This window comes from Trachemys scripta, chromosome 12 (genome assembly GCF_013100865.1).
Source record: "Trachemys scripta elegans isolate TJP31775 chromosome 12, CAS_Tse_1.0, whole genome shotgun sequence".
NCBI classification, from domain to species: domain Eukaryota; kingdom Metazoa; phylum Chordata; order Testudines; family Emydidae; genus Trachemys; species Trachemys scripta.
In genome coordinates this window covers 30,916,130-30,939,676 of record NC_048309.1, presented here as the reverse complement: position 1 = coordinate 30,939,676, position 23,547 = coordinate 30,916,130, and the positions used below count along the sequence as shown (strand labels likewise).

Here is a 23,547-nt window from a genome sequence, read left to right as displayed (position 1 = left end):
AGTCCATCTACTGGATAGATGAACCATTGATCTAACCCATTATAATGATGATATGTAAAAAATATAAAGCAAATCGTGAATTCTGCTTGTTTTTGTAATCAGAGAAGTCCAGATGGTCAAGTCTGCTCCTCCTTGACCTAATTTGGAGGTATCAGAATTGTGGATTGTGAACTTTCTCAGCTCTTAGTTGATGGAATGGGGACGTTGAATCACTTCTCCCAGTTGTTTCTCGGGCATTTGAAGTAGATAGGTTTAAAAGATTTTTTAAAAAGTGTATAAAAAATTGTATCCCTTCTCAGTGAAATTTTACTTGCATGTTGTCTGTCATTATCCCATTAGTTCTTCAGCTGTCCATCGTGTTCCAGAAAGAAAAACAAAAATGAATCCTGAATTTCTTACCTTAAAAAAAAAAAAAATCTATCTCCTTTATATCTTGTAAGGAAGGGAAAAAAAGTCAGAGCTAATTTTTTTATTTACAGCATTTAAAAGTGAGTATTGCTGACCTCATCTTAAAAAATATTTTACTGTGTCCCTATGATTTATAACTTTTTAAAGAAATAATATTCTCACTAGTAAATATCTTTTTGGTAACAGGACTGTCCTATTTCATGGATATACAGTGCCCAGCACAATGGGGCCCCCTTTCCAGACTAGTGTCCAGAGCCTGATTGTAATATAAATTCACTAACAACAAATACTCAACCACACAAAACACAAAGATTAAAAAAAAAAAAAGTACAGTCGGTCTTATTTTCCACACCACGACCTTAACACTACCTGTTTTTGTTCACAGTGGCCTAAAGGAAGAATCCGTCAGGGGCAACATGTTTGGAGGTCAACTGGTGGTGGTGAAGAACAGTGATAGAGAAACTATAAAGTGTTAAATGTTTAAAAGATTCTTATTCTAAAGACTCCCTCAGGACAATCACATTACATCTTACTTAGTCTTAGGTCAGGTCTACACTACAGACTTGTATAGGTATAACTACGTCGCTCAGGGGTGTGAAAAATCTGCACTCCCTGAGCAACGTAGTTCTGTTGACCTAATCCTCTGGTGTAGACAGCACTATGTTGACAGGAGCACTTCTCCTGTCGACAGAGCTACCACCTTGTGCAAGTGAATTAACTAGGTCGACAGGAGAAGGTCTCCTGCCAGCATAGTAGTGTCTTCACAAAAGGGCTACAGCAGTGCAGCTGCAGTGCTGTATGTGAAGAGAAACCCTTATTGACCGGGGTGATGTCCAGTGACCCTTTGCTTGTACTTCCTGGATAGATGATGTTGCACTGAACATGGCAAGGATCCGTGGGAGTGTATGAATAGGAGAACATATCTGGTATGTGGGAGGGATGGGCACAAAGAAAATGGCAGATTTTCTTTGAAAGTGGTAAGAGTCTGATATATTTCCAATGCCGATTGCCATCTCCACAGGGGCAGAGTTAAGGTTGGGGAGATTGAGATTTTTTTTTTCCTGTTCCATGGTATGGCAGAATCAAAGAAGCAGAAGAAACCAGGTTTCAAATTTGTGTTTCCTGCCAGGCTCTCTTCTCAAGATCTGATGACCATATGCTGTGCTGCAAGTGCCTGGGAGAGGGTCGTTCTTCCTATAGGTGTTTATTCTGCTGGACCTCTATTCCCAGAGCCTGCAAAGATAGGGAGACTGACTGACTTGCAGCTCTTCCTCCTCAAGGAGGCTCTTGAGGCCAGACCCTCTGTATCCGAAGAGTCCTTAGATCTAGTCTCTGCCCCTGTGGCTTCCAGTGATTCCAGTTGACTGAAGGGCTCCAAGAAGCTGCAGCCCCCAGTGGGGGCAGTGCTAGATCCTATGACTCCCTCAGTCAAGCCCCCACAGTTACAAATGTCTGAACTGAGGGCCGTGCAGTTGGATCCAGTTGCCCTGGTTCTGCAGAAGAGGTTGAAAGATGGTTCAGCCACTCTCTCTGGTGCCGTACCTTGTGCTTTCTAACTCTATAATCATGTCAGAACTCCTGTAGTTGCAGAATCTGCTTCCAAATGCAGGAAGACAAACTTCACTGGTGTGTCTGAACTGGGGCCATCAGTGTGTTTGGTTTTGGTGTTGTGGTGCCAAGGAAGAAGAAACATAGGGACCAATTGGCCGCTGGCAGCAGTGCCAATTTCCGTGCATCAGAGCTGTCAGATCAGTCTGTTTCAGAGAAGGGCACTATGGTTCCATAGTGGAGCCCTGACCCATCTTCAGCTTCATTAGTAAGGGAGATATATTTGTGTATAACAACAGATTTGATGTCCAACTCTTCAAATCCGCGATTGGCTCCTGCTTTGGTTCTGTCTACATCCTCGGTTCCAGAAAGCCCTGTCACCGTGGCAGCCCAGGTTCACATTCGGGTCCAGTTCAGGCTTCTAAGAGAAAGCATGCTTCCCTGGTTCCGAGATTATCTTCCTCATCTCTGGTTAGAAAGAAGAGACGAAAAAGAGTTGCTGGTCTCTCCTCAAAGCACCATGTGCTTCATCCTCCCAGAATCCCTACAGGGTCTCCTCCAGATCTTCAGGATCTGTCGTTGTCCCCAGTGCACTTTAACTAGGATCCAGATCCCTACCAAGAGGAAAGATGCAGAGATCTGTGGCTTGATTCATACCTCTTTCTCCTGCCTCCTGTATTCAAGTTAACAAGTTTGTTGGGGGGCGCATTGTTGGGGAGACTGGCAGTTCTGGGGCCTGTGGCCTTATTGGGGGCCACCTCAGGAATTCTTCAGCTACTCTGTGTGAGTGGAATGGTAATGTTTCATCTGCAGCCTGGTGCTGGCGGAACCACTCTCATGGGAACCCCTGGCAGGGCCTCGTCAGGAGGTAAGGAGGCATACTCATAAGCATGGGACTAGGTCTTCCTCAAAATCAAAGTGGATGCTCCTTCCACAAGTTTGAGCCATGCGGATGGAGCTCACGCTAAATCCCACAGGCATGAAAAGAAATCCCACAAACAGTGGGATCCAGTGGTTCCAAGAACCAGTTCACTGGCACCCCACAAGACACAGGCTCCTCCCGTTCTGCCCGTGGTGCCGGCACCAATACCAGGCAAAGAGAGGGTGCTTCTGACACTGTGAAGATCCGGAACCGTATCTGAGCCACAGCACATTTGCCTTTCCAAACCAGGAGTCACTCCATCCATCAGGCTCCCCCCATTGTTACCTATGGGTTTCAGAACCCAAAGCAGTGGGTAACGTAACTGTTTCTCTCCAGGTGGTGTCAGGGATAAATCAATAGGGACACAGCTCCTATGTCTGATGAAATGATTGATACAAACCAGAAAGCTTTTACCTAAAACTTTTTTTAATTAGGACACACACACACACACACACACACACACACACACACACACACACACACACAATTCTCTACATTGGTGAACTCAAACACACAACATTTGCACAGGAGTTCCCTTCGCTCTGATTCCCCACTGATGATACTCACAATGGACACCCCGCTGCTAGGTTGGGGGGCACACCTGCACAGCCACACAATCCATGGTCGCTGGTCCTCATCAAAATCAACATTACACATGAACTTACTGGAGCTGCAGGCAGTCCGCAGTGCATGTTCATGCTTCCTGCGTCTCCTGTCCAGGAGCACGTGAGTTGCTTGCACACACTAGTGTGACCAGGGACAGCTGCCAGTGAGACTGGTGTCTGCCCCAGTGGGCAGGGCTGGATGCAATATAGCCACGCCGGAGGAGCTCCCCGGGCTGGACATTGGCTCCCACAAGTGGCAGTACAACATACCACTGCTTTTGCTGCTATGGTTCCTGGCTTGGGTGCTGGCCGTGGCCTTGCTGGTCTCGCTTGTTGTCGCTAGAGCCCTGCAGCTCCATGGATATCGGCATTCGCCGATATAAATTTTGTATCCACGCAGGGCTCTGTCCAGGGTTCAGAGACAATGAAATGACTTATTCAGAGGAGATAAGACACATTAATAACAAGGTCTACTACAAGGCATACCTACCTTCACAAATGGAAGAAATTCCATACATGTAGCCAGAATAGGCAAACAATGGCAACTACTTCTCCTTTACCAATGGTATTGGATTACATACTGGAACTCAAGAAATTGGGTGTCTCAATGAGCTCCATCAGAGTACACCTTGCAGCAATCATGGCATTTCCTCCACAAAGTGGACAAGTTCTCAATCTTCGCCCACCCTACCACTGAACATTTTCTGAAGTCTTTGTAACCTCTACCTGGAAATACGTGCCTTCACGCCATCATAGGACCTCAGTCTGGTGCTGCAATGTCTGGGCTCCCTTTTGAATCATTGGTGACATGCTCACTTCTCCACCTCTTGATGAAGATCCTCGTTGCTATCACACCTGCCCAACGAGTGGGATAACTGGGGGCCGTCATGGGACATCCACCATACAGAGTAATTTTCAAAAAATAAAGTTACCCTATGACCACTCCCTATGTTTCTACCTATAATAGTTTCATTATCCATTTGTATCAACCCATCCATGGCAACAAACAAGAAGCAGCACTTTATATCCTACATGGTCATAGGGTACTAGCTTTTTACACTGGAGACTTTCCGAAAGACTGTCATTTTCAAGTTATTTCTTTCCATCATGGAACTATCTAAGGGGGACACCATATTCAAAGAAATATCAGGGGGTAGCTGTGTTAGTCTGTATCCACAAAAACAATGAGGAGTCTGGTGGCACCTTAAAGACTAACAGATTTATTTGGGCATAAGCTTTCGTGGGTTGAAAACCCACTTCTTCAGATGCATGGAGTGAAAATTACAGATGCAGGCATTATTATACGGACAAATGAAGAGAAGGGAGTGACCTTACAAGTGGAGAACTAGTGTTGACAGGGCCAATTCAATCAGGGTGGATGTAGTCCACTCCCCATAATTAATGAGGAGGTGTCAATACCAGGAGAGGGACAGTTGCTTTTGTAGTGAGCTCGTCACTCCCAGTCCCTATTCAAGCCCAAACTAATGGTGTTAAATGTGTTACAGGACAGGCCCAACAAGGAAAATAACAGAATACCACTGGCCATCACATACAGCCCCCAGCTAAAACCTCTCTCCAATGTTTAAAGATCTAGAAAACATTACCTATGAGGGAAGATTGAAAAAATTGGGTTTGTTTAGTCTGGAGAAGAGAAGACTGAGAGGGGACGTTACAGCTTTCTAGTACATAAAAGATTGCTAGAAGGAGGAGGGGAAAAAATAGTTCTCCTTAACCACTGAGAATAGGACAAGAAGCAGTGGGCTTAAATTGCAGTAAGGGCGGTTTAGGTTGGACATTAGGAAAAACTACAGGGTAGTTAAGCAGTGAAATAAATTGCCTAGGGGTCTGATTAGACATCAGACCAGGGCCCAGGTGGAGGTAGAGGTAAGGTTAATATTGTCAACCTTGGAGAAGCTAGGCATATTGATAAACATGCAGAAATCGACACTCTCCTCTGTCCAAAGGATAGAAATCATAGGGGCGATTCTTCCAGAAGCCCAGTTCTGGGCCCTGGGCTCAATCATAAAATGCATCAGAAACTAACTTATCACCACAGCAAGAAACTGCCTGAAATATTGGGGCACATGGCATCGTGCACTTATATGGTGAAACATGTGAGATTGCAACTCAGACCCCTTCAAGCCTGGCCAGAGTCAGTGTACCGACCAGTCGGGATTGCTTGGATATGGTCATCACACTTCCCCATCCTTCGGTGGCTGGATCCAGAGAGACTTTGTGCAGGTGTCCCATTCTCGAAACTTCAGCCGTCCATGTCTATAGTCACCCATGCTTCTGTGCTTGGCTGGGGGGCTCATTTCGGGGTCCTCTGGTCCCAGGCAGAGCTCTCACTACAAATCAACCTGAGAGAACTCAGAGCAGTGCCCCTTGCCTGCCAGGCATTCCGATTCCATCTGAAAGGCAAATGCATATTGATGCTTGCAGACAACACTACAGCAATGTTCTATATAAACAGACAGGGTGCTCCTGTCACCTATGCAAGGAAGCTCTCCACCTGTGTGAATTCTGAAATCCCACTCGAGCCACCTTGAAGCCTCCTGTCTCCTGGGGGCACAGAATGAACTAGTGCATCGCCTCAGCAGATCCTTCTCCAAGCCTGAATGTTCCATCCGCCCAGACTTCATGAAGGACATTTTCCAGAGATGGGGAACTCCCCAAATAGACCTGTTTTGCGACAAGACCCAACAAAAAGTTTCTACAGTTTTGCTCCTTCCTGAATTACATCCTGGGTTCACTCTGACGTGTTTTTTTCCTCTCGTGAAAAGTCTATCTCCCCCACCACCACCACCACTCCACTCTTTCTCTCCCCACCCCCTCTTCCTCTCATACACAAGGGCCTGCTGAAGGTCAGAGAGGAAGGAACAAACCTGATCCTGATAGCCCGGCTTGGCCTCAACAGCACGGTTCACCACTGTTCTGGACCTCATCAATCGGCCTACCTCCATTTCCAGATCTCATCTCCCAAGACCATGGACGCTTACTTCACCTGAATTCTTTGTGATGTATATGATTAAAATATGACCATGTAGATCACTGTTGCTACCACTGTTACTTTGTGCAATATTTGTTGCAATTATATATGTCATGTAAGGTGTCAATGGAAAGGTTATGATTTGCTGATACATGCATATAAATAGGATAATTATATCCTTTTTGTATCTGAAATTATGAATATTGGCTGTATACCAGTATATTTCAAATATGTTTGCACCTGGGTAACATCCACAAGATATTTAGCCAGCACATTGTGAAAGACCTATTCAAGGTGAATGGCCAATCAAAGAACACTTAACTCACAGTGGTCCATGAAAAAAGCCTATCCACACCTGATGGACCTTCCTGAGGACATTCTAGCTAGAGTGTGGGTAATGGCTGCCCTGACTCAAAGCATGCAAGGGCATGTGCCTAAACACTAAACTCCATCTTGTGTGCCTCTGCTTTTCCACAAACTGCGCAGAGGGCTTTGTTTGGGATAATGAGTTTTCCCCTCCACATGGCATAAGCTATAAAAGGCTCTGGAAACATCTCCATTTTGCCTCTTTCCTGCTCTGGACTGTGGACTTATACTAAATGCGAGCATTCTAACCAAGCGACTGAGGACCTTACAATTAATTGGGAGCAATCAGAGACATAACCAATTAGCAGTTTATGCCATCATTGCTTTAAGCCTGATCCAAGAACTTTGCAATTATTGTATGTATTTGATTCCTTTAATCAATTTTAATTCTCACTGGTTTCTTTTTATAAATAAGCCTTTAGATATTAGATTCTAAAGGATTGGCTGTAAGCATGTATTTGGGTAAGATCTGAAATATTCATTAACTTGGTGGGTAATGTGTCCAATCCTTTGGGATTGGTAGAATGTTTCATTTGATGAACAAGATTTTCAGTAATCCCCATCATATTTGACTTGGCTGTCTGTGAGGAAGCCGAAGGCTGGGTTGCTTTAAGGAAACTGTTTTGGCTAAATCTGTGTAACCAGTAAGGTATTTTAGATGCTGATTTGTTACTAGCTTGGTGGATCTAAGTATTGTCTGCCCCATTCTTTGCAGTTTGACCTAATTGAGCAACCTCAGTGTGGCCCCTGGAACCCTGGTCACACCCTTCATTTCACATCCTGGAGTCTCCATGGCTGAACCTCTTGGAGCTAGCATGCTCCAGTCCAGTTCAGGAAGATTTTAGTGAACAGAAAGCTGTCCACTAGGACCACGTACCTGGCAAAGTGGAAAAGGTTCTTGATCTGGTCAGAACAGATAGGGGTCTCACCCACCCGATCATCAGTATCATGTATCCTGCACTACTTGCTGCACCTGAAGCAGCAAGGATGGTTGTTGTCATCGATCAGAGTCCACCTGGCTGTGATTTCAGCTTTTCACTCATGGGTGAATGGCTGAATCATCTTTGCAAGCCCGATTTGTAGTTGTTTTCTTAAGGGGCTGGACAGACTGTACCCTCAGGTGAGACAACCTATCCTGTCCTGGGGCCTTAACCTGGTGTTATCAAGGCTAATGGGTTCCCCATTCAAGCCTTTGGCAAGGTATTCTCTACTCTACTTGTCTTTGATGGCCATTACCTCAGCCAGAAGGGTCTCGGAGATTAGACCCTTACTTCAGAACCTCCATACACAGTTTTCGTCAAGGACAATGTCCAACTGCGCCCTCACCCAGCCTTTCTTCCAAAGGTCACAATTCCATAATAACCAGGACATATTTCTCCCGGTGTTCTACCCAAAGTGCATGCCAACAAACAGGAACAGAGACTCCATTCACTAGATGTCAGACAGGCGCTTGCCTTCTACATAGAAAGGACTAAATCGCTTCGGAAAACGACTCAGCTTTTCATGGCGGTGGCAGACAGGATGAAGAGCCTTTCAGTCTCAGCCCAGAGAATTTCATCATGGATCACGTACTGTATCTGCACATGCTACAACATAGCAAAAGTCCCTGCACCTGCCCTGATGGCACATTCCACAAGGTCACAAGCGTCTTCAGTGGCATTTGTGGCACAGGTTCCCATCCAGGATATCAGTGGAGCAGCAATGTGGTGTTTGGTCCACACTTTTGCAGCTAACTACGCTATCACTCAACAGGCCAGAGACAATGCCACATTCAGCAGAGCGGTGCTTCAGTCTGCTTGTCAGTGAACTCTAAATCCTCCTCCTATACCTGCTTTGGGAGTCACCTACATTGAAATGCACATGAGGAAGTAGTCGAAAAAGAAAAAACGGTTACTAACCTTCCGTAACTACTGTTCTTTGAAATGTGTTGCTCATGTCCCTCCAACCCCACCCCACCCCCGCCTGCCCCTCTGTTGGAGTTAGCTGGCAAGAATGAACTGAGGGGGTGGCAGGGCTCTATATACCGGTGCTATGAGGGCATGGCTCCAAGGGGCATCGGAGCTGACCCGACAGACACCATTGAGGGAAAAACTTTCTGGCGGCAGTGCAAATGGTGCACACACACCCCTACGTTGGAAAGGTCATGAGTAACACATCTCGAAGAACAACATTTATGAAATGTTAGTAACTCTTTTTTGTCCTGCCATGAGTACAGGGGACTGGACTAGATGACCTCTCAAGGTCTCTTCTAGTCCTATGATTCTATGTGGGACCCAACCAGGCACTGCTACTAAAAATCTTTGATTTACAAGCGCAGTGGTGCATATGCACCTAAAGTGGAGCACCCACAGGGACAATCATCTCAAAGAACCTCAGTTACTGTACAGGGTGAGTAACCTTCTCTTCAGAGCACCCAAACATAGTTACCCAAAGTCTGAGATGGTTTTGAGTGATTACCAGATGGGCTTCCAGGGGCCCTCCTTCCATCCAGCTGATGGGGAGTTTGGGAGTCAGCTCCTTGCCCAAAGAAAAGTTCCTTCTGGACTACTCTGAGGTGCTTACTTTTTCTTAATCTTTTATAGCTAACTCTCACAAAACACACAACTCCTAGTTGCCGCATTCGGCAAAGCCAAATTGCTGCAGTTGCAGTGGGTTACCATAGTAACCCCTACTGGGTCTGCAATTTTTAGTATTTCTAGCCATAATAAACTTGTATGTCCGGGGCATCCAAATCCAATGTCTCTATCCACTTACTTTCTTCCATTCTTGTGGTCTGTTAACTCTTTTCACCTACTCCCTTTCTGATAAGCAAAGCTGTAACTGTAGCAATTTGGCCTTGCCTATGCGAGCCATGCAGTTATTCCTAGTTATATCGTGTTCTGCTTTTAATCAATGGTGGCTAAATACAACCAAAACGTCTGCGGTTTAGTTTGGTCAAATTCTGGTATTACGTCACTGCTAGACAGATTATTTTTCCGCCATGGGATATGTCCCCAGTATGGGACCCCTTACCATCTGCTCCAATAACATACACCCTTGTACCAACTCTGGTACCACCATTTGAACTGGACTCCTTTCTCCTCCTCTGTTGAATCAGAAGTGGTAGAGGACCTGACCATGTCTTATCACCCCTACATGCCTTCATGGAGACATCCACATCCATGGCAGCATCCACCACTTTCACCACCTGGGAGCCACTGGTACTCCATGCTGCAAAGGATTCTAACAGGTACTCAGGTCAGCTGTTGGAGGAACCCTTTAGTCCGGTCTCAGCAATGCCGCTTCATCTCCGGGTGAAGTGGTGACCGCAGCATCCCCTTCTCCTCCGGATGACTTCAGGCAATTTCAAGAACTGTTATGGAAAGTCATGGGGAAACTCCAAGTTCCCCTGGAAGAAATCCAAGACACCCAGCATAAGCTGCTTGATATTCTCCACACCTTAGGACCAGCCAGAATTGCCCAGCCAATTAATAAAGCTTTTCTGGAGCCGGCCACAACAGCGTGGCACATCCCTTCCACATGCACGGCTACCCCCAAAGGGTCTGAAAAGTGTTATGTTCCTGTCGAGGGGTCTGAGTTAATTTTTTTGCACGCTTCTCCAAACTCTCTCTAGTTATCCAAATGGTGACTGAACAAGCCAACCATACCCTTAATCTACACCAGCTGATAAGGAGGGCAAGTATTTGGACCTTTTGGCCTTCAATTCAGGATCATGAACTATCAGGTATTATTACATAAGAACGTCCATACTGGGTCAGACCAAAGGTCCATCTAGCCCAGTATCCTGTCTACCGACAGTGGCCAATGCCAGGTGCCCCAGAAGGCGTGAACCTAACAGGCAGTGATCAAGTGATCTCTTTCCTGCCATCCATCTCCACCTCTGGCAAACAGAGGCTAGAGACACCATTCCTTACCCATCCTGGCTAATAGCCATTAATGGACGTAACCACCATGAATTTATCCAGTTCTCTTTTAAACGCTGTTATAGTCCTAGCCTTCACAACCTCCTCAGGTAAGTTCCACAAGTTGACTGTGCACTGCGTGAAAAAGAACTTCCTTGTATTTGTTTTAAACTTGCTGCCTATTAATTTCATTTAGTGACCCCTAGTTCTTGTATTATGGGAATAAGTAAATAACTTTTCCTTATCTACTTTCTCCACGTCACTCATAATTTTATATACCTCTATCATATCCCCCCTTAGTCTCCTCTTTTCCAAAAGTCCTAGCCTCTTTAATCTCTCCTCATATGGGACCTGTTCCAAACCCCTAATCATTTTAGTTGCCCTTTTCTGAACCTTTTCTAATGCCAGTATATCTTTTTTGAGATGAGGAGACCACATCTGTACGCAGTATTTGAGATGTGGGCATACCATCGATTTAGCCAAATATGACTTCCTGAATTACAGTAAGTTTGAGGAATTTACTGATAGTGTGCCTCAACACGATTGGGCTCGTTTTCAGGCACTTATTGAGAAAGGGAAGCTGGTAGCCAGAACAGCCCTTCAGTTGATGGTAGATGCAGCAGATACCTCCTCCAGGGCCATGGCTACAGCCATAGTTATGCGTAGGGAGTCTTGGCTCCATTCCTCTGGTTTCCCAAGGGAGGTAGGTACAGAATACAACTGAAGACATCCCTTTTGAAGAATCCCATCATTTTAACCAAAAGATGGATGAATTGTTACATACCCTCAAGGATTCCAGAGCCGCCCTTTGCTCTCTCAGCATCTACACTCCTGCCCCAAAGCGCAAGTTCCACTGTTCACCATACACTCAATGTTATATGGCCCCCCAGTTCTATCCTCAGAGACCTTATGAGCCCCTGAGGAAATGCCAGAAAACTAGAGATCTCGCCTCCCAGGACCCCCTTTGCAGGCTTCGATGTAGTAGCTACAACCTCTAGCCAAGAGGTATTTCTGAGGCAACCCCAGGAGCTGCCAACCACTATGCCTACCACCTCACAACCCCCCCTTATACCCTTTGCAGGTTGTTTAGCACTCTTTCCCATGCTTGGAGTGTCACAACAATGGACAAATTGGTTAATGTCTTCCACCATGGCTACATGATCAAATTTATCACATTACCTTCTCAAAGACTCTCCCTCCCAGTTCCTGTTCAGAGACCACTCTCATGACAGTATCCTCACCCAAGAGGTGAACTCCTTATTACAACGGGAGTGGTAGAACACGGTCCCCTGGAATATCAGTGAATGGGAATTTTTATTCAACTTAGTTCCTGATACTCAAGAAGAAAGGTGGGTGGAGACCAATCCTTGATTTCAGACATCTCAGTTGCTTCGTTCAGACTCAAATTTCAAATATGGCGATCCGCTAAACCCAGATGATGGACAATACATTAGCGTTGTATTACATCATCAAGCAGGGGAGTGCTCACTCTGTTCTCCTGTGCACAGAGGCTGTAAGTTTAGGGGATTAGTGTATTTGCTGTGACATTTATCTTGTAGCCCCATACCTGGCAGGAGAAAGCAATGTAGTTGTGAATCATCTCAGCAGAGAGAGAGCTCCCAAATTAAGTTGCTTCAGACCATATTCTCCATCTAGCAGGAGTGGACCAGATGCGGACCTGTTCACAGCAAGGATCAACGAAGTGTCATCTCTTCTGATCCAGAGCGGGCAGACAGTCAATCCCTGTCAGATGCCTTTCTTCTACACTGTGGGAGTGGCTTCGTGTTCTCTTTGCGTGCCCCCTTCCATTGATCCAGATTGTTGTAAGAAGTTTCAGGACAGGGCAAGGATGTCCCAGCTTGGCCACATTAGCAGTGGTTTATTGATCATCTTCAGCTGTCTTTAATGCATCTTCCTCTGTCCCCAGATCTCCTGTCCCAGCAGGAGGGCAGGATCTTTCATCCAGAACCCATGGTCTCTTCACCTGATGGCGTGGGTGATCGTACTTTCACTCTCTCTATGCTTGACCAGTGTTCTTTGACAGCATAGGCTAACTAACTCAACAGTCAACTAGAAGTTGTTACCATTTAAAGTTGACCAGATTTCAGACGTGCGTGAAGGGACGCTCTGATTTCCCCTGTATTTGCTTTCATTCCTTGTGTTCTGAAATACTTAACCTCTGATTCCTTAAGTACATTATCTAACTCCTCATGAAAAGTGCATTTGGCAGCCATCTCTGCATATCCTACTCTAGCTGATAGCAGGTCACTGGTTGGTGGTTGTTTGGTTAAAAGATTTATGATGGGTTTGTCAAAAGTGTATACCCCATTAGCGATCCTGTCCCTTCTTGGGACCTCAACTTGGTGTTGCCATGCTGGTAAAATAGCCCTCTGAACCTTTGGCTAAATGTTCTTTCTTCGATTTATCTATCAAAACCGCTTTCATTTTTGCCATCACATTGATTAGGAGAGTTGAATGCCCTTATGGCTCGATCCACCTTTCACTTCTTTTTCATCAAGGCAAGATAATTCTCAGACCTGATCCCAGATTCTTACCTAAAGTGCTGTCTGATTTCCACATCAATCAGACCATTAATTTGTTAGCTTCCCCTCCTTCCCCCCAGCCTCACTCTAATAAGTGAGAATTTATCCTATATAATTCATATGTCAGAAGGGTCCTCACCTATTCTCTGGGCAGAACTCAAAGCTTTCGGAAATTTGTCTAGATAGTTTGCATCTTATGTGAGAACCACATGGTATGTATGGTGTCTTCTCAGACTGTTTCTCTGTGGATTAAACAGTATATTACTCAATGCGATGCACTGGTAAAAGTTCCTGCACCTGCTGTGATTTGACCATATTCCATGAGCTGTGACTACTTACTTTGCTTGCCTGAGGCAGATCCCAATTGCTGAAATTTGCAAAAGCTGCAACCTGGACTTTGGTGCATTCTTTCACTAAGCCTGATGTTCTGTACTTGGCTTCTAGGGTGCAAGCTGCATTTGGCAAAGCGGTGCTTCAATCACTATTCAACTAGAACTCAGCTCCCACCTCTGGGTCAGTTGTCAGAACTGCTTATCAGTCTACCCCCATATATGGGAATATGCACTTAAAGAAGAAATAAAGGTTACCTACTTGTAACTGGAGTTCTTTGAGAGGGTTCTGCATATTCACATTTCCCACCCAGTTTCCCTTCTCAATCAGAGTCCTTGTTTGTTCTGTGTCTCAGGCTTTGAGGTGGAACTGAGCTGATGAGAGCACTCCACCCACACTCTAGTCTTATCAGTGTCTCCTGACCCTGAGGGAAGGGGGTGTAAGAGTGCTCTGAAATGGATAGAAAGAAATTTTACCATAAAACACCACAAGGCGGCACAGTATCCATAAGTGTGAATCTGCAGAGCCATTTCAAAGTTTTACAAGTTTTGAGTCTCAGGTCACAAGTTAATACTCACTTTTGTTGTGGGCAAAAAAGTGTTTTTAAATTTGCTATTTTATATTCGCCTTTTTGGGGGGAAAGGGAGGATTTCAGGAACCTCTTGACCAAATAAACCCAAATATTCATATTGACTCTATCCCTATCTCAATTGGTATAGCAGTTTTTATTTTTGTTTGAGTATTCATATGCGCTTTAGAGACCTTTGAAAATTAACTCTAAACAAAAAATTCTGCTAATCTTAACTATGGTGCTCCCATGATAACACTTTCTTTGCTGGCTTAGACAGTTTTCATCTGATTCCAAAAAAGGATTCATGATTTCGCTGTAATCACATTATACAACTTAATCTAAACATAAAAGTGCTTTTAAAAAAATCTTGTGCTTTCTCTGTAAGTAATTCCTAGGTGCTGGTAGCAGCTCCATAAGTTTAAATTGCACCAGACTTGGCTTAGTCAGGTCTTTAAAACCTCTGTCATTTAGCCAGTTGCCTTCTTTAGAAACCTCAGAATGGAAAACCACTGACATGTCTGAGTTTTTGAAGATACTGCAAGCACTGATGAGCGTGCCTGGACTAAGATATAAACATTAAAAAAACACTGTTATGAAACTTAGGTTAGGGTTATCTCTCCCCTTCCCCCCGCCCCCGCGGTTTCTCTTGCTAAATACCCACAGTCCCTGCAAACCACAAACTTTACATACACACTAGCCACCTATGTCTGCCAATGCAAGTTGAAAATGTTTACATTTAAAATTTAAAAAGTTGTTCCCCTAATTTATCATGACATTAAGCAGTTTCACCAAGAATAAATGGCAGAGCTCACCATCTCCATCTGACCAGGGAGGAAGAATTGGCAGCTGGAGCACCTGGTGATAGTGGCTGTCTGAAGGAGGAAGGAAAATGGGGTGTGAATGCACCATTTGTTGGGAGCAGGGGGAAAAAGGAGGTGAGCAAGAGTGTGTATGTATGAAGTTGGTGTTGCCATCCATGTCTCCCTTGACACACTCCCATTTTCCCTGCACTAAGGCTGCCTGGCTGAAGAACATGTATTTTCTGTCCATATACTGGTAGTCCAGTCTGATGAACCTCTTGTGGCGTGTCAGATTGACACTTACCAATCAGTGAGCTATAGATGGCTAGCTGGCTGGGGCAGCTGCTGGAAGAGGAGACCTTGTAGCTGACACAACTTCAATATGTCTCCCCCTCTTGCACCTTTCCAGAATAGCGGGGGACACTGAAGGAGCCAGGAGAGGGGAAGACAGCGCTAAAGCGATGTAGGGACTGAGCTAAGAGTCCCATTCCTATGGCAACTGCCAAATCACTGCTTAAATGAGTTAGTTTGTTTGATGAACCAGACTATTTGTTTATGGATGTGCATTTGCTGTGGCATGTGTTAAATTAGGTGTGATACGTGCAGCATATGGTGGTTGGGTTACTAGTGATCTATGTGTTTGGATCTATTGGCATCAATATTTATTTCCTGCACTTTGTGGTTTTGCATTATTGATGAAATCCATTTGAGGAACATAGTGTCCTCTAATAGTGTTTTGTGTGTAGGAAGGAATTTGATATGACACACTTTGGCCTTAATCATTTTGTTTACTAATAATCAGAAATAGAAATAATCTTTTTAAAAATTTGTCTGTGATTGGTATATACCAAAGGGTTATTCAGATTATATAGTTCTCCTTTCCTTTATATTATGGTTGCACCTAGAGGTGTCAACCAAGTCAGGGCCCCATTGTTCTAGACACTATACAAGCATACATAAAATGATGGTTCCTTTCTCAGAGAGCTTACAATCTAAAATATGACATAACAGGTGATTTAGACCAAAAAGGTGAGAGCAGAAAGATAGGTTAGCAAACTATAGAATGTGCACATTTCTTTGTCCGCAGTAAAGTAAATTCCTGGCTGTGCCATGTATGACCTAGGGAAAATGACTTAATCTTTGTGTTTCTCACATATAAAATAGAAGTAGTGCCTTCTTTTTTTCTTCCCTTTGTCTGTCTTGTCTAAGCTCTTCTGGGCATTGACTTTCTTTTACTATATATGTACAGCACAACTGCAATCTTGGTTGGTGTCATTATGTGCTACCATAATACAAATAAATAATAATGTAATTTGTATTAATTTGGCACTCTTCACTTTAGTGCTGCTGAAAAATACTTGAGCACATCGTGATAGGAAATTGCAATAACCAGCAGAAGACTGTTCGTTTTTCTTTTTGCATTTGAGCTGTCCATGGTTGCATAAAGTAACAGATCTAAGTTAAAATGTGTATAATGCAGAATGGGTGCCTAATTGTGAGCTGTCCTTTCTAAAATAAACTGCAGTTTTATCTAATTTCAGCTGTTAAAGACAAAGAGAAGAATAAAGAGAAGAAATCCAAAGACTGTGTAAGGTCAAAGTCGAAGAAGAAGAAAAAAAAATTTAAGTCTGGTAAAATACACTTTTTTCTCTCTCCCCACCCCCACCCCCCCATAGAAAGTGGCCTTAGTTTGTCAGTTTGACTCTCTTGACCCCAGTTCAAAGTTTTCCATGACCAGTGACAGTATATAGGAGAGATTGTACTGTTTTGTCTTTAATCACCACCAATTCTGATGTAATAATCCATTAAAGGTGAAGTCTGAATAGCATGGCATTTTCTTGCTGATTGAAGGGCACGGCCATTGAGGTAGATGGCTGATAAAAAACAAATGAATCAGTAAATAAATGTATGTGCCCAAGAACAACTTCTCCAAAACATCCTTCTCCGCAAAAAGCGTACAAATCAGTGCTCTTGGAAGTGATGACGTGACAATATTTTTTTTCTTTTCTGTCACTGTTCTCAATAGGAGTTGCTGGATGCAGACCATTTCTGAAAATCTGGCCAGTTTGTTTAGTTGCCTAACTGGGAGCTGCGCTCTTTGAAAATGTAGCCTTAGTTGAGGGTTTTGAGCAATTTTGAAAATCTAACCCCAACTTATCATTGTCCTTCATAGCTATTGTTCTTCTTTGACTTGTGTGTCAGTGTGGATCCCACTGTATGTGTGCATGTTCTCATGTGCTCAAGATTGGATTCTTTTGAATAGCATTATCCTTCGGGTCTGCGCCTGTGCCACCTCTATGCTTCCATGTGAGGGCATAAAGGGCAGAGAAGTCTGTATTCTCCCTCAGTTCCCTCTGAACTGTCAGTGACAGTAAGACGGAACCCAGAGAATTTCTGACCCCCTACTTCTACAGAGCTTCAAATTTTATCCCTTTTTGACCAGATTCGTGAAGAAAATTCATGTTCGCACCTCTTCTTGCTTTTTTTTTTAATTTGGGCTTTCCAAAAAAAAAAAAAAAAAAAAAAAAGATCACCCTTAAACAAAAGGGTGAAGCATTTTGCACCAACATCATGGGCTCTAAGCAGTCAGGAATCAAACCCTGCTCATCCTGTGATGGTCTCATCCCTCTTACTGGTGGACACACCTATATTCTAAGCTCAACAACTCTGTCCAGGATTGTCCTCCCCATCAATGAGGGCATACTGGAGCCAACTAAAGGACTCCGGCAAACCTGGGCCACTCTTCCATTTCTAAAAAAAAATTAGGTGACCCCAAAAGGTATATTTTTATGCCCACCCAAACACAGGATATTTAGGGGGGGAATGTCCACAGTTCAGAACAAATTTAGTCCTGAAAAGGTACTCCCAAATACAAATATCCAAAGAAGTTAGTCCTGTTTTGTGTAAAACATACTCCTCAGTACTACTTCAACTCCAGAGGCAAAGTACCATGATTTGTTTGAAAAATAACTGCCTCACCTGGGAGAAGGTCATTTGCTTTGTAATCCAGTTACTGAGAGGTTAGAGTGGAGGTTGAAAACAAAGAAAAGTCTACAATTTTTTTATTTTCTGTTTGTTTATTTCGGGAAGGGGAATAAAGCCGCAGAAAAGGCAGGATGAACAAATAAATGTATGCTAAGCACACCAAGAAGCAGAAGAGTTGTGTGCAGAATGCTGCTTATTCACTGCAGAAAAAAAATATAGATCGGTTGAAAACCCTCCTCATGGTGTATGACAAGCAACATGAAGGGCATCTGAATTACTCTTATGTGCTTGAAGACTCAGAGAATCCGCCTGATACCACCACTAGCATATGACAACAAAGGAGCTGGAGTTAGCCACGATAGAGCTCTGCAAGCTGGAACTAGCAGAAGAAGAGTGTGAGAGTATCTGCAGAGGGTGGCAGAAATAGAAGGCAAGAAAAGGCAATAGACAGGCAAGGAAGAGAGACTGCACGCCCTGAGCATACTGGCCTTACAAAAGCCCATGGGTAATACTCCCTCAGGGGCATCCAGCAGGGACAAGCTTTGCCCTGTATACACAGAGAGATTGAAAAGTATCTCTCCATTTTTGAAAAGATGCGTGCATTGCAAAAGGTTCCAGAGGAATAAAGAGTACCCACTCTGATCTCCAAGTTGTCTGATAAAGCATTGTGGGTGTTTAATGAGGTGGACATGGAGGAGGCATTGAAATATGTTGAATTATAAAAAGCTTTGCTGCAAAGGTTTCAGATCACCGCTGAGGTGTATCGTTTAAGATTTAGGAACCTCGAAAAGCATGACAGGATGTGTCAGAGAATATGTGTATGGAATATGTGATTTTAATGAAAAAGTGAGCAATGGGGACAAGGATGGATGGACTGGACAGTTATTTGTCCTGTTTGTATAGGAACATTTCCTGAGTGTATGTGTTGAAGTCAGAGCACCAGTTTGGGATAAAACACCTGCCACTGTACAGGAAGCAGCTGATATTGCTGATTCACACGTACAAGACAGACTCTTTTCAGTGAGCACAGATCCAAGAGGGAACAGCAGAAGTCCAGTTTAAAGTGGGTTCTCCATTTTATCCCCAGGAAAAGGGAGGGCAGTGGTGAGTCAAAGCACGCCCCACTCCAGAACCTATCCCCTCCTGGTAATCATAATTAGAGGCCTCTAACACAGGAGGACAGCCCAAAAAAGTGTTACTCATGTGGCTCCACTGAGCACGTGAAAAGAAATTGCCCTAAGCAAGGGGAATCCAATAAAAACCCTGTTCAGCCCTGGTTAACGTATCTACCTTCGACTTAGGACCCCAGGAGGTGATTTAGGTGATCCTAGTGAATTTTGTAAGAGCTGACCTATTGGAGGTTGGTTAAAATGTTTATCAAAGATGTACGGGAACAGCAAGGTATGCCAAGGTTGGAGGGACACTGGTGCCCAGATTTCTTTGGTTGGACGATAAATGGTTATGGATTCTGATGTGCTCCCAGGGCAAAATTTAAAACTCCTTGGATTGGGAAAATTTGAAATTAGCTCCAATAGAGCTGGACTGGGAACGCTTAAATGTTGATATACTGGATAGCATTCCAGCAGATGTACTAATTGGTAATGATATCATGTCTGTGCGTAAAGCTATTAATATTATAACTCCTAGTAAGAGCATAACACCAAAACCCCACTTCATCAGGAGAGATGAAGGGGCATACACTGGACATTTCCAAAGGTCGGTCCAGCTCATCACAAAGAATATCTAAATGGATAAACACTGTGTCTCACTGTGATACCAATTAGCTGATGTACCCCTCTCACTAAACATCTGTGCTCACTCTTTCAGAAATGAGCCAATTTCTGAAATATACAAGGCAGTGATGTGAAGTAACCCACTAACTTTTGTCAAGCATTATCCATTGGATGTAGCTGCCAGGGCAGATGCCAAATTCAGGAGAGCAGTACTGCAGTCCCTGTTGGACTGATGCAGCTTATACTCACTATCCCACCATCCAGAAAGGATATGCCTTGCCAGTCGCATATATTGGAATCCACAGTGACACATATTCAAGGAAGAAAGATTATTTACTCAACAGTAACTTTGGTTCTTCAAAATGATGATGTCAGTGTGGACCCCAGGACCTGCCCTCCATTCCTCCTTTCAAAAATCTTCTGTTAATACGGGCTTCATGTTGTGAGGGAACTAAGGGGGAGTTGCATGTTTTTCACCCGTTAGTCCATCACACAAGAGTGTGAGGAGGCCCAGGGTGCATGCACAGCTCCAGTGAGCACTGCTATTCAAAAGAATCTGATCGTGCATGCTTTAGGCACAGTGGGATCCATGCTGATTACAAAATCTTCAAGAACCAGTTACTGTAGGGTAAGTAACTAGTCTCTTCAGGCTGTCTTCAGTCTCAGGCAGACGTCACTGCACTGGTTTATATCCAGTTGACATTTTGAATGTTTTCTTCACAACCATAAGGGCTAGTAACTTTTTATTAATAAAAAGCTTTGATTCTGAAGCTCAAACATGTCCACTTTGGAGAAGTACTGGCTTGCTGAACCACCCCAATCTTGACCCCCTGGTATTACATTTATTCTGGATATATTCTCTCATCTGCAGCTTCTTTTTTCTCCTCTTCATGCATGACTCTGGCTTGATAAAATAGCACATAGACTTTCTTTAAACCGCACAGTGTGAGGAAGCTATCAAAGATAACAGTGGTCTCTAATCACAAAACCGTCTTATCACAAATATTCTCTTCTGAATACATTTTTGCAGGAACACAGTCAACCAAAAAAATCACACTTGCCGTCATGTTTTTTTACCGTCTTTTGTTCCCAGTAACATCAAATTCTTGGGGGGCATTTTATTTTATTTTTATTTTTTCTCATTTCTTCTTTAACATTCCCACAAAGAAGTCTACTGTAGGATTCACAGCCTAGTCAGTCGCAGAACATCTTTTTGAGCAGAAGCTGGCAGTTAGGCTGTGTGCGCAGTCTTAAACCCAACTTTCCATACATTGAGTGTATAAACCCATAACTCCTCTGTTCTTGTCTATCCAGCCACTGGCACGCTCACAGAACTACTACTTCTCTCTATTGCTTTAGTTTTCATATAATATAAAGTGTATATATACTAGAGTGTATAGCATGGTCTGGTGGTTAGAGCAGGTCTTGTCTATTTAGACCTGTAAGCTCTTGGAGGGTCTCATAGCCCGAGCTCTATCCTGAACCCAGATGTCTACCCTGCAATTTTATTGTCCTGCAGCCTGAGTCCCGCAAACCTGAGTCAGCTGACCCAGGCTCTGAGACTTGATGCTGTGGGTTTTTTATCAGTGTACACATACCTAATGTGTCTATACAATGCCTATCACAGTGGAGTTCTGATCCCAGTTGGGACCTCGAGGCATACCATAACACAAGTAAAAATTAAATGGTTTAGATAGTTGAACGTAATACACCTCTACCCCGATATAACGCTGTCCTCGGGAGCCAAAAATCTTTCCGTGTTATAGGTGAAACCGAGTTATATCGAACTTGCTTTGATCCGCTGGAGCGCGCAGCCCTGCCCCCCCCCCGGAGCGCTGCTTTACTGCGTTGTATCCAAATTCATGTTCTATCGGGTCACGTTATATCGGGTAGAGATGTATTGACTAAAACATCTTGATTTAACTTTTGTAGCCATGCGCTATTTTCTGTCAGTTATTTGCTGGGTTTTCGGTTTCCTCAGGTCTTGTTTGCCTTTACAGACCCACAATGACCCTTCTTCCTCTCCTCTGTTGGAGTCCAGCTTAAAAAAAGGCTTCTGGAGGCAGAGAGGAACTGAAGGATTGTTATAAAGGGTGTGTGTAAGATGTTAATTATTAAAACCAGAAAAGGATAAAAAAATCTGTGTAGATGTAGTATCTGAAACTAGTTTTCACTCATTTTTTAAATAACTACATTTAAAATGGCCAGTGGCCCTTTAATCTTTAGTTGACGTTAGAGTCCACGCAACATCATCTTTAAGTGGTCTCCCCTCGTATTCATCAGGCAGAGTCCAAAGGCTACCTCTCTACCCTCCTTTTACCTGCCCTCCACCCTGGAAGCCACCATTCTTCCACTGCAGGAAGACAGGCCTGTAATGCTATTAGTATTTCTAAATGCCAAACTTGTAGATCCCCACTTTACTGTTGTTTTTTCCCCCCAGTACTAACATATTTATAATTTTACAGAATACCCTGGCAGTGAAGAAAACATTGACATTTCCCAGGAGCTTTCCCCCCCAAAATCAGTCATCACCACAAGATATAATTCTTCAAATAGATCTTATCCCCACCTAAGTACACCGTTACATGTCTCTGATTCTGGGCACCATAGAGACAGAGTGAAAGTAAATGGTAAGATGGATCTCATTTGTGGCTTGATAGCTTTGTGTATAAGTAGTAGTAAATGTGAGTAAAAGGGAAATGTGTAGTGTGTCACAGCAGATTGATTTAAGCAGCATTAGTAGTGCAAATTCACCTATACCAGTTCAGATGTGTTGTGTTTATATGTCCCTGCCATCCTGAGGAAGTTAAACCCAATTTACTTGCCTAGAATACATGCTGCTGCGTGGTTTTTTTTCAGTTTCACTCCATAATGACACTTTTAAAGTACAGTAGACACTTGTTTGCAGCAAATCCTTGTAAGAGCAATCGCCGCTTACAAGCAACATTTCCCGTGGGAACACTTTTCCTATTGTGAATTGTCGACACTACCTTTAACAGCAACAGCCACTTAGCAGCAGCATAGCAAAATATGTTGCTACTATTGAGTGTCTACTCAACTGTCTCTCAATCTCTTCTGGTCACCTTTTGTTCTTTTTCATAACTCAGTATGTGGTTTACAGCAAAAGTAGCCTTTGGTAAATAAATTCTATTAAGTTTCCATTTATAAATAGTTCATAAAGGGCTAATAAATGATTAATAGATGTTTAGAAACATGTGGTATACAAAGTTGTATGTGCTATAAGCACATCAGTAGAAGGTGTTAATAGATGGTTGTAAATCATGGTGGTTCTTCAAGTACTTGTCCCTATGTGTATTCCACAGCTGTTACACACATGCGTTTCATGTGCCAGAGACGAGTTTACTAGAAAATAGTGTTCGCTATATCTCTTAAGGAGAGCAAAATTTTAAATTAATAATAAATAGTAATTTGTTCAGTTTCTTTGCAATCACCTGCTGGTACATGTTCTGAGTTTTCCTTTTTAATTTAAATGTTTGTGTCCTTGTGTTTGTTTGATATCTGAAGATTAATCCCATGATGTTAAAGGGAGCTATTAGCGTGTGTTGTCTTTCACAAAACATCATGAGGCCTTGTTAATAATAGAATTTACTGAATTGAGTTCTTTTGATTAATTAAAATATTGTCTTAATGAGTCAAGTGGAGCATTCATTCCTTACTCAGCTTTCCACGTGTTCTTGGTTTAGAATCAAATGTCCGGTTCCACCAACTAAAATATTCACTGCCAGTTGTTCCTCTATGAAAGTACTGCCTTGACTTTGACTCAGGGCTTGTCTATGCTTGAAATGCTACAGCTACAGCAGCGCTTTAGTGTAGGTGCTACCTGC

General features: G+C 43.4%; 1 protein-coding gene across 1 annotated transcript in view; it reads left to right on the top strand.

Moving 5' to 3' along the window:
* PHF20 (PHD finger protein 20) overlaps positions 1-23,547 on the top strand; it is a 167,948-nt gene that overhangs the window by 99,894 nt on the left and 44,507 nt on the right. The window contains exons 11-12 of the mRNA XM_034787648.1: positions 16,526-16,615; positions 22,168-22,332. Coding sequence (XP_034643539.1) covers positions 16,526-16,615; positions 22,168-22,332 — 255 coding nt within the window. The remainder of the gene's footprint in view (positions 1-16,525; positions 16,616-22,167; positions 22,333-23,547) is intronic.